Source organism: Lolium rigidum, chromosome 7 (assembly GCF_022539505.1).
Source record: "Lolium rigidum isolate FL_2022 chromosome 7, APGP_CSIRO_Lrig_0.1, whole genome shotgun sequence".
NCBI classification, from domain to species: domain Eukaryota; kingdom Viridiplantae; phylum Streptophyta; class Magnoliopsida; order Poales; family Poaceae; genus Lolium; species Lolium rigidum.
Window position 1 is genome coordinate 317153318 of NC_061514.1, and position 12502 is coordinate 317165819.

At 45.0% G+C, this 12502-nt stretch overlaps 1 protein-coding gene across 1 annotated transcript; it reads right to left on the minus strand.

Annotated features, from left to right (window-relative positions):
* Positions 1–8619: 8619 nt before the first annotated feature.
* Positions 8620–12114, minus strand: LOC124669951 (probable protein phosphatase 2C 33). Its single transcript, XM_047206482.1, has 7 exons — positions 11638–12114; positions 11356–11530; positions 11055–11272; positions 10837–10944; positions 10614–10739; positions 10274–10512; positions 8620–9093 (listed from the first exon to the last, which is right to left on the minus strand). Exons 1-7 carry the CDS (start codon positions 11848–11850, stop codon positions 8868–8870), a joined length of 1305 nt encoding a protein of 434 aa, XP_047062438.1. The 5' UTR covers positions 11851–12114; the 3' UTR covers positions 8620–8867.
* Between the last annotated feature and the right edge of the window lie 388 nt (positions 12115–12502).

Genomic DNA, 12502 nt, shown 5'->3' on the forward strand with positions numbered 1-12502 from the left:
ACTTCCTCTCAGTTCAGACCTTCTTCATCAATCTTGCTCAAAATATTGAGTTATTGTACATCCAACTCAATCATTACTCTACCCCTTAGAGTTTTCTTATGGCCTTCAACTCCTTTTCTTCCAACCATTGGACTTATGGTTAGAATATTGGTCTGGGTCTAGCTTATGGTTTGTACTTTTCTAAAAGTCTCACGAAGAATATTTGTGGTGTATCCACTCAATTATGGACATCCAATGTGAATCCTTCGACTAAGTGATTATAGGTCATTAAGATTTGACTAACAAAATTTTATTTGTTCACAACTTCTTGATACAAATAATCCAATGGTGGACTATTTGATACCAATTGTGGCTATTTGTTATCAAAAAATGGATTCTATTATAGGTTTTGATCAATTGGTCGAGACATCTTCTACTTTATCTCGCAGTATTGATTCTATACCACAACTATGGTCTTCTGATACCAACTATGGTCTTCTTATATTTGCTATGGTTTCATAGATCATCTTCCTTTCTTCAGGGTTTATTGTTGCAAGAAAACCACTAGCTGACACTATGAATATAGTATCATAAGTGATTTCCCATGCATTCCCTCTTCCATAATGATTATGGTTCTACTTCTATTTCTCCATAATCATCATATTTATCCCCTTCATGCCTCTCATGTACTAAAGTACTCCTTTGTTGAGACTACGCATGAGTTTTGGTTGGTACTTCCTTCAGAGTTTTGTGGTTGCTTCCCACAATTTTACTTCCTTCGATGAACCTTCATCTTGTCTCCGGAATCTTCACTATTCATCACTTCCTCACACGAATACCATTACCCTCTAGATCTATAGCATTAAGTAAGAACTTGATATTGCAACATGAATTTGCATATCAAAGTCAAACTTCATGTATGGATCTAGTCAAACAATGAAAATCCAATAAAATCCAAGAAGATTCAGCTTTGTGTTTATTATACACACTTCATAAGCCTGAATAAAATAGTTGAGTAAGACATCTCTAAGCATCAAGCTCTGATGTGTAGTATATAACACCACATAAGATAGGTTTATATCGTGATACTTAGCACTTATATGTGGGAGTCTACTATTTGTCTCAACCTTTACCTTAATTGCACATTTGCAATGAGATAAACTTGAAACAAAGTGGTCTAGGATAGTTAAGGTTAACGTAATTTTCTTTGAAAGCACTAACTTAGCTTCCATTATGTTGAGGACTACTACACATGGTGTATCTAGATTCTAACATAGGTACTCTAAATACACAACTATTGGAATATGGCTCAGATACTTACAAGTGTTTCTATCATAAGGCTATGGTCATGATGTGCTTGGCACACTTCCCATGGTTTTTGGAACACAATTCTTGCACTATTGTTTAGCACTTGGCTTCGTATTGTACTCCTCCTAAATACTTTAGATGTTCATCACATAATGATCCTCATATGAATCATATATGGTTACTACTTCTAATATGTAAGTAGACATGTTTTATTTCTATCTCTCTTCCTTACTTCCCATGATTGACTCATCATGGTCTATACTACCTTAAATAACTTATATTTTTCACTTACTAACAGTTGTTTAACAAGTTTAGATAAATTTTACTTACCCTATTACTTGTCTTGGTCTACATCTTCTAGTAAGATATTTTTCTTATATACTTATCTTCATCACTTGATATTACTCTTATTACAGGTCTGGATAATTCCTACTTATCCATAACATGTGTTGGTACACTTCTTCCAATAGGATATCTTCCTTATGGTTGTATCCTCTCTTTGGTCTACCATGTATTGTATACCAACTGGGATCTACTCATCTATTGTTTTAAGGACTTAATGTTGTCCTACATGTTTGGGATTTGCTAACTAACTTTACTTAGGAAGATAGGTAGGAAAGGTTGACTCAAATGTGTCAGGATTATTCTCAAGTGAATATCCATCTCAAGTCATTAGAAGATTTTGGTTTATCTAGGACAACTACCTATAGACACTACCAATCCTATAGGTCTCCTTTAAAGGGTTTTAATCCTAGGGTCAAAGCATTTGCTCTGATACCAACTGTGGTGACCCGGCATACCACTGCATGGTGTAGTATGCAAGTCTGATATAACACCAATGAAACACCGTTCCACTAGTATTATATCGCTCGAGTGGTACAACGAAACATATGCGGGTCCAAGGCATGTCTATAGAATTACATACGGACTCGTTACATAAGATCAGCACAGACCTCCTACTTTACAATGAGGTAAATCTGCAAATAAACTCCAGAAGAACGACTCGTAGTCTAGTCTTATCACGGACTCTATTTGTAGAGTATATAACTAGCTACAGAGGCTATGAATAGATTCTAGCTAAATAGGAGCTAGGTTTAGGAAGCTAGTTCCCTTCTATGGTTAAACTAGGGTTTCTCCTTGTTGGATGGGTATCTGACTCCTCTGACAGGGTCTTGTCTCTTGAAGTAGTTGTTGACTCCTCGGTCTTCGAGTTGCACTCGTAGTTCCTCCTTCGAGGTCTCCATACCTAAGCGGGGGATTTAAGAGTGGGATGAGTACGAGCGTACTCAACAAGTTCATTATAGGAAAGAGGTGTTTAATGCACTAGCTACAGCATTAGACCGAGAAAGTCTAATACCAATGCAAGTTTTCATAACCATTTCTTCAAAAGATTGCTTTTATTCAGAAGAACTATGTCCGTCAGCCTTCACCGGTTTACTAGAACTTCATGGAGTTCCTTTCCGGCAGCGTTCGCAGTTCCAAACCCGGAACAGGGAGTGACAGTCACGGTTCATTACACTCTGCAGAGGTGTGTTGCTTTACCCATAAGAGATCTTAACCTTGGTGCCAACCGAGTCTAGTTCTCGTCCACACTTCCTTTGGTGTGAGGCCCGGTATAAGGTCATAGCCAATCATATTCCTCCGCTACCTCATACACCCACCCGTTGTTGCAAACTCCGACCCTGGGTCCTCGCCGGTGCTCTTATACCAATTAAGGACGGCCCCCGACCACGACAACAGTTCAGGTCTCTACCATGAACTCCTTCGCCGGCAGCTGCAACCCATCATAGACCGCAATAACCGTGGGGACTTCATCGGGACCCCCACCCTACCACTTGTCCTCTCTTGGATCAAGGGTACCACTTGTCCTCTCTTGGATCAAGGGTCTACGGTAAAGCGCATCCGTTGATGTACAAGAGGTGGAAATACAATTGACTATTCCGTCCCACTCCAGATCTTATTGTTAACACGGGTATTACGGCACAAGAATCACTGGACGACATTTGTTGTTTAATCCTAGATGGATATAAACCCTTGCAATGGAACCTCCACCATATCAACACAATCCATGGTTCCATTGCCCACCACATAGTCATATTCATAGTTATGAAAATAGTGGTTTTGGTTTTTATGCAATAGTGATAATCATAGTACTTTGCAAGTAATTTGATAAAGATACTCAAATGACATGAGCAAGCAATGAACTTGCCTTTCTTGACTGCAAGATTATGCAGGCAAGGTCTTCGATACGCAATAACTCCAAATTCTGAAATAGCAGCATCGTCCGGTAAGGACGATGTTTAAAAGATTGGCAAGGATGCAATAATGCATAAGTATGAGATGCAATCGCTCTAAGCGTGAACTAACCCCGATGATTTATGATTGGTGAGTTGTAATGATTTCTTTAAGATGTGTTGCACTTTCTGCTTACTGTGTGTTTCGGATGCTACGTGGGCGAGTGATCCTACGGATCGTCGTTCGCTTTCTGCTTACTGTGTGTTTCTTGGTGGTTCGCTTGTTGCTTGGAAGACGAAGAAACAGGTCGCAGTTTCTCGTTCGAGTGTTGAGGCTGAGTTGCGGGCTATGGCTTTGTTGATTGCTGAGGTGACTTGGTTACGGTGGTTGCTTGCAGATTTTGGGGTCTCTGGTTACGACACCCACTCCACTTTTGTCCGACAATGACAGGTGCTATCGCATTGCACGTGATCCGGTCAAGCATGAGCTGACCAAGCATATCGGTGTTGATGCTTTTTACACACGTGCACAGGTACATGATGATGTTGTTGCGGTTCATTATGTGCCTTCAGATTTGCAGTTGGCGGATTTCTTTACGAAGGCACAGACTCGAGCGCAGCATGATTTCTTACTCTCCAAACTCAGTGTTGTGGATCCACCATGAGTTTGAGGGGGGTGTTAGATGTATATATCTGTCTATTGTAGTTTCCCCATATGTTAGGGGGCTTTCTGCATATATGCACCTGTACATGTACTATATATTGTGGCCTTTGGCCCCCTGGTAATACAACAAGCATATTGCCCTAACAGAAACAACCATATTGGCAGTAAGATTATTACAACATACCACATTTTCCGGAACAGAAATACCCAATGGAAGATGCACATTCAGCACACCATTCTGAGACTGCTGGAAGATGATTATTCAGCACATCATCTTGAGAAAAACTAGCTGCAACTAGCTCAGAGTATGGCCTTAAGCAAATAGACGAAATGTCAGCCGCCATGTTGTAAAACAAGTGGAGAACTGGAACGCATAAATTTGCTTGACAAATCTTTTTCAATGTATGTATATTAACATAACAATAAAGGTTATACGACCAGACTAGAAAAACATGCCTTGGAGTGGCATTCATATATTTGGAGAATGCACAGGGGAAGGACAGTTGAATCGAAAGAACTAGCACTTGCGGCACTATATGGTTCAATGATTTCCAGCTGCTTCCCCTCGAGATCAACACCGACAATCCAGAAGACATCATCATCAGACTCCGCCTTAGACACGAAGTATACAACATAGTCACCGAAAACATCGAAGAACGGGAACCCTATAGTCTTCATGTTTCTCAATGCATACTTCAGGACTCTACCATCCAACATTTGAGATATCCGCGTAGATTGTTCTGGGATGGCTGATATCTCATCGACATGGACAGTGTGCCTCCTCTTCCAATGGTCCCAAGAAATGTCTCTAAACATTGTCCGGATCTTCCAACCATCAGGTACAGGCTCAGGTTTACTATCCAAATCATCATGGACGAGACACGCCTTGTCAACGATGAAATCTGCTGTGTCAAGATTCTGGGTCATCTTGAAACTTCTCCTGTTGACGCTTACTGTTCGATCTCGACGAAGCTGATGTAACCATTGCAGCAGCTGACATCCTGCACTTTCTGTCCTTGGCCTGTCCGGTGCAGGTCGAAAGCAGCCATGGGCAGCGGGATGAAGGTGAGAACGGGCTCCTTCTCAAGTATGTCGCAGAATATGATGCCACGCCAGAGGTCGACCCATCCTACCACGTTTTCTCCGAGAGAGATCACCTTGTCCGGTAGGCCTAGCAGATCCCGTGGCAGGACTTCAAGTTTAAACATCCACGGAAAGCTAGAGTTCCCCTAATATCAAAATTAAGCTTTGTCTTATCTAGCAAAATGCTATAGCCACTAAAGATAACATGCAGAGAAGGGGTTGGGTGGGTGATTACAAGTGCAGATTTTGTGATGATCTTGAGACAATTCATCATCTCTTCTTTGATGGCCCGTGGAGTATAGTTAGTAGAACTCTTGGTGTTTCTAACGGACCTGGTAATTTTTCCCAGAATTTCGCTTGGGTTGCAAAAGTTTTACCTGGTAGAACAAATCTTCACCTTGTTGGGGCTTCAGCTCTGTGCTGGGCTTTATGAAAATTGAGAAACCATGCTTGTTTTGAGTTTAAGCTCATAAAATCTCCAACGGAGATTATATGTTATGCATACTATTTTCTGAGGTATTAGGCCGGTTTATAGTCAGTTAATGAAAAAAGAAATGATCTCTTAGCAGGTGCTGAGAAGTTACAGAAAATGGCGTTCTCGCTGCATACTTCTCCCAGAGGCTGCTCGCTTCATATCCACAACCAGGAATCTTCTGCAGAGGAAGGCAACCAGCAGTAGCTGCTTGACCGTTGGATAGTGTTCTTCATGACAAACTTTGTTCGTTTTGTTAAACTACTTAGGATGCTTAATATGCTGAACTTGTAGTGGCCTGTTGGTAAGGTTGTGCCTGCACAAACTTTTCTTCGTTTTAGTTGATCCTTGGGCAGTAAAACAGATACTGTTCTGTTATCTTTTGATACTGGAACCCGGAGCACTTTGCTTCGTATGGAAAACAAAAAAAATAAATTGTACATAATCATCACAAGGAAGAAGGATTATGTAGCTGGAGATGAAATACTTCCAGCAAAAATGCATTACAAGATTAACAGTACAGATGGAACCAATAATCCTCATAGACTCAGCTTTCTCAAAGATGACATCTTTACTATTAAATGGGAGTTGGTCGTTTGACACTCAACGCACTTTGATGGTCGTCATTAAAACAATCCGAACCGTTCAATCTTGTTGACATCAATCCAACCGCCTCGCGAAAACAAAATCAAGACACAATCTGATCCCTGTTTAGGCAGATCTCTCAAGGTAAAAGGAACGTGATCTTCTCATTTCTGAATGTGTTTCTGAATGGCAGATATCTCCGGAAATTTTGTAGACGCGATCAGTCCTTCCTTTTAATGCCTGCCTTTCAATAAACAAGGGGATTTCATTCCTTAAGGTATCTCCCAAAAAATCTGGACGTGATCCCTCGACCCCTGCAATCTCCAAAATATATGTCATCAGTGCAGTGCCTGCTCCGCATGAAACTAGATACTCCTCATTTCTGTTTCTTGTTCTCGACTGCTCTTCAGATGATAACAATGTCTGAGGTGCGGGAGAGAAGCAGGCGATATCAGTATAAGCACGCCGGCGACGACCTTGTTGGAGCTTTCATGGCCGCAGTACAAGATGTTCGAGCCTTCATTTAGACTCCCCAATGCGGACATGTCGTTCATGGCGTTCACTCATCATGGCCGTGTGATAATCATAATGTCACATTTTGAGATCAGCAACAGTGCACGTTCTTGTCTATTTTCTTGAGATCCCCTAAGAGCATCTCCAACAGGCGCGGCAAAAGGGGCGCGCGGCAAAAAAGCCGCAAGTTTGGCACGCGCGGGCGCCCGGCGAACCTCCAGCGGACACGGGAAAAAGGCGCGCGCGGTAAAAACTTTACCGCGCCCGCATTTTTGCGCTATCCCGCGCGGGAAAGTTGTCGCGTCGGCTGCCGCGCGCGCACGCTAACCGTCTGAACTTTCTGCGTGTCGCTCCGCCTCTGCCTCTTTCTCTCTCCACCGCTCTGCCTCCCGAGCCGACGCCCCGCCTCCGGCTCCGGCAAGATGCATCCGTGCCGCCGCTCCGCCTCCGGCTACCGCGGCGTTCACGCGGCCAAGCAGCCGCTTCGACGCGGAAATCCACTCCGGCGAGGAGCGCATCCGTCTCGGGACGTTTGACATGGCGCACGAGGTGGCGCGGGCCTACGACGCCGTCGCCTGGCGCCTCGGTCGCTCCTGCCGGCAGATGAACTTCCACGACGTCTGGACGCGGGAGCAGGCGGAGCAGCTCGCGCCGCCATCGCCGGCCATTACGCGCGAGCAGCAGCGTTGCCAACGGGAGCTCGTCGCGGCCAAGCGGCCGCTTCGACGCGGAAATCCACTCCGGCGAGGAGCGCATCTGTCTCGGGACGTTTGACACGGTGCACGAGGTGACGCGGGCCTACGACGCCGTCGCCTAGCGCCTCGGCCGCTCCCGCCGGCAGATGAACTTCCACGACGTCTGGACGCGGGAGCAGGCGGAGCAGCTCGCGCCGCCATCACCGGCCATTACGCGCGAGGAGCAGCGTTGCCAACGGGAGCTCGAGCAGCGGCTCCTCATCGCCGAGCGTGACGAGCGCCTCCGCCTCGAGTGGGCGCGCCATTTTCCCTAGGACGTCGCCGCGATGGAGGCGTTCTACGCGCAAAAGGAGGAGGAAAAGGCGGCGGCGGCGAGGAAAAAGGCGAGCCGCGGGAAGCGCCGGGCGGAATCCGTGGCAAGGAAGGCGGCGAGGGCCGAGAAGGCGGCGAGGAGGGAGGAGGAGAAGAAAAACGGGGCAGGGCCGTCCACCATCATTCTCTCCTCCTCGTCCTCCTTCGAGTGGACTTCACCGCCGGTGTCCGAGACGAATCCGAGTAGCCACTCGTCGGACTTCGACTGGGATTCGGAGTAGGATTTAGAGTAGTTTAAAATAAAATGTCGCGCCGTATCATCGAACTTTTAATATATTTCGTATTGTCAATTAAATTTTCGTGTTTTGTTTGATTTGTTTGATATATTTTGAAACGAAAACGGTTGATGTAGCCGTTCGCGCCGCGCCGCGCGCTGGATAATGGTGCGACCGGCGGAGGAGCACTTTTTCCGCCCGAGCACGCGCCGCAAAATAAACGATGCCAGTTACAGAAGAAAATATTCCTAACATTGTATGACAACATCTAAGGATCATCGAGGAGTAGATTTTTTTAATATAAATATTTAGTCGAGTGCTCATTTAATATTTATAAACGATGCCAGTTATAATGGTTGTCAAAATATAATTCAAACCAGATAGAATCTTATGAGTTCATAGAATAACCTCTAGCCTTTTTAGAAACATAATTTTTTACATCTATAATATATATATATATATATATAGGAGCCGTAGCAACGCATGGGCATTCAACTAGTACACAATAAATTAGCAGATCATTTCTCCATACAGAATGGTACAGTCCACATCAAAGTTTCCTCAACAATATAAATAACTTGCACTATTAGGATTCTGCAGGCAACAAGCTGGTTAGCAGCCAAATACAATTTATACCGGGCTGGGAATGTAGTTAGTTTTAGCAAACAATAATAATTGAATCACCAACAACTTATCATCTCTTTAGTTTTCACACTGAGAAGCATGCTTCACGAGTCATGCTTCTTTTCACCTACAGGCTGTCGAGCAGCTAGCTCTTTTGCCCTCCATCGCGTCCTTCTTTTTTCGACAGTCCAGACACAGATAAGGACCTCCCCAAGGCGCAAATGGAGAAGAGCAGTGACTACCTCCATTCTCCTCCATCAAACCTTCGAATGGTTCTTGGTCCACTTGGCAGATTGCACAGCGAGACGGTGGCAAAGTTGTTTCTTTCAAAGACAAATTCCTACCCAACCTGCAAGAGCAAGGCTTGGTGGTCATTGGTCTGGGCATGAACAGATATGGACAGGTAAATCTGGACTATCATTTCTCCACAAAAAGCACAATGTTGATCAGAAGTAGGTAATTGACGTAGTTTCAATTATAATCACAAAGTTTTCAGAAGATCCATTTGTTCCAGTCACCCTTAACCCTGTTCTAATCACCCTGAACCATGTGAATGTTTGTTCCAGTCTTCCAGCAGAAATTACGCCTCTGCAATCTAGAGAGAAGGTACTGAAGTACATTGGGATCTACTATCAAAGATATATGCAGACTGTAAAAAAATACTTTGTATTTGAAGATGTTCAGAGCCAGGAGCAAATCCTCAGAGAAGCTAAATTGGTGCCCATCGTAGGGGTTTACACCATGGAATTTCCGCCAAACATTTTATGAGGTATAAGTTATAAATGAAATGTGGAACAGAGCAAGTTTGACCCCCCACTTGATTCAGTGATTACATTTGATTGGTCTAGTTGTACAACTCTAGATTCAATATTTTACCTAAAAAGCTCTGAAAACTGGACCAAAGGTAATGCAGCATGTCAGCAAGAGGCTTCAACAAATAATCATACCAATGAAAATATTCTATTATTTCGAAGAAATCCGGGAAGGAAATCACAAAAGAACATAACAAAAAAAAGGTGTCATTACAAGCATGATTCACTACCGTGCTAGAACAGTTAGCAAACTAGATTTTCACTGCACTGATTACTCTATTCAGATTATAGTTTCTATAAGACACATTCTTAAACAATAAAATATTTCAGTAGCAGCATGTATAATACACAGTTGAAATCTGAAAATAGGCTTAAAGGGTTCTTTCTTCTTGGCACAGATAGATAATGGAAAGATTGGGAAGGGGTACTTGACAAGAAAAAGAACATGGTGGCACCAAACTGAGGAGGACAAAATGAGTAACATAAGCCAGCAGACATACAACAGGCTCTCCACATGCTCTAAAAATTAACAAGAATGCCTGCTATTATATGTCTTAATATGCTGCAGCAAAGATCAAATAGGAAACAAGCATCACGGATGTTCAATCAAAATTCGCTGATGTAAAATAGCTTAATATATAAGAAAGCATACAGAACTATGACAAAGTAGCAACTCAACAAAGCTGCTGGATCATCATAGTGGCAACTAGAATGTACCTTTCTTCCAACACTGCAGAGCCTTCTTCGAATAACTCCTCTACAGAACCAATAGAGGCAGATTTGCCTCCAAACTTTCCGATCGAACTGTGTGACCTTCTACCAAAAAGAAGAGACTTGAGCTTGTTCTGGTTTCTCTTTGGGGATAACTGTGGCGATGGCAAACGATGATCGGATGGGATGATGTCAACCACCACACAAGTGGTGTCATCCTTCAGCCCACTTTTCTTTAGAGCTTGCTGCATAAATACAAATGGATATCAAGATTGGTTTGAGTGAATCATGCCTACAGGCATGGAGAATCTAGATACTGCAGGCTATTCACTACATGTAGAGTTACCTTAACTACAAGCTTTGCAGCCAGTTCTGCAGGCAATCCTCGGCATGACTCTGCCGCTGCTTCATTGGATAGTGCATCCCATATGCCATCTGATGCCATTATCAGCCTTCCTCCGACATTTGAGAGCTGTGAATACCAAAGAGAAAGAGACAACTTTCATAACTCCGCAAAAGAAACACAAGAACAAAATAAACTGTAGCGTGCATTTCGTAATCCTACTCACCTTCACTTGCTTGACATGTGGAATCGGCACAATGTACTCCCCAACATCCATGTCCCCAATGGATCTTGAGAGGCACAAGCCACCTGGCCAGCAACGAAGAGGACCGACCTAAGGCAAAACATTCACACAACATTGAATCGTCAGAATGATGATCAAAGAAATTCCACTGAAGTGCATTTTTTCTGTAAGAAACAATTCACTGTAAAGCGAATTTCTACCTCCTGCCCGCCGAAGAGGTTCAGACGGCCGACCTCCCCACCACTGGCCGTGACACGCTCCCTCTCCTCGACATTCTCCTCCAGCCTGTGGTCCACAGTTAGCAGCTGCAGCTCGCCGCCCTGTGTGTCAAGAATGCACCGGGAATCCCCAACCGAGGCCACGGTGACCGTGAAGCCATCGACGACCACCAGCGTTGCTGTCGTCCCCGACACCTCCCCTGAGTCAACAACCAGTGATATTTAGCCACAAGCTCAATAGGTGTGCTCTGCAATCGCGCCATTAGCATACGATCCGCCTCACCCTTTCGCTGGAAGTCGATGTCCGCCTTGACAAAGCCGGCGACGAGCGCGCGGGGCAGCGCCTGCAGCCAGTCGTCGCGGCTGCCGATCTCCGGCGGCAGCGCGCTCATCACGTGCTCCAGCAGATGCTCCTTGCTGAACACCGCCGCCGACACCCCATTGTGGCCGTCGAACACCTGGCGAAACGGCCACAGATCCAGCGAAGCCAGAACCCATCAGATCACGAATTCGACAGATCAACGACGAACCAGAAACGGAAGAGGGGGGTGAAAGGGGGCAGTACAGCGAAGACAGAGAAGGCCGTGGAGGGGTCGCCGGGGACGCGGAGGCAGTCGGGCTTGACAAGAAAGTAGTCCTCCCCGCGCTTGGCGAAGCCGGCGTGGCCGTAGCGCAGGGCCGGGCGCTCGGAGCCTCCAGCGCGGAGCTCGCGCCCGATCAGCGTGGCCAGGGGCAGCGCCGGCGGCAACCTGCTCCTCTCCCTCTCTGCGCCGGCCATCGCTACCGCTACCGCCACCGCCTCTTCCCCCACAGTCGCGCTCGTACCTACCACCGCCTAGAATGCACCATTCCCTGCAGGAAAAGCTCCGGTACGGCGACAATGGCGAGGCGCGCGCGGATTCGGATCTGGGGCTGGACGGCCAGCTAGAATCGGAGCGACGGGGAGGCCACGAATTGGGATTTGGATGCTCTCTTGCTGCCAGGAGTGAGAGGAGCAAGAGTTATAATTGGTTGCTGAAATGGGACGACTGGGAAGATGAGTGGGATTTGTAGAAATAGTAGGGCGTCCTGTGCAAAAAGAGTAGTAGGGCATCTTTGATACAAATGCATTTTATAAGTTAGAAACAAAGTATGATGCAGAACGCTCACAAATATATGCATACACTAATGTTTATAAATATATGCACGCGCATCCTACATGTATAAGCAACTATGGGCGACTCGGTCAGCAAGCCTTAACGAATTCACCGCGAACACCTCGCTAGAAAAGACACCCAAAAACATCTTATATCATATATTTATTGAGGTAAGCCAAATAGTACGATGAATGGAGAGATAACTCGATCCGATCGACCAATACAAAACAAGAATACACCAAAAACAATGATTGTTGTCATATTCTTTTGATCGTAACCGTGAGAGCCAATAAC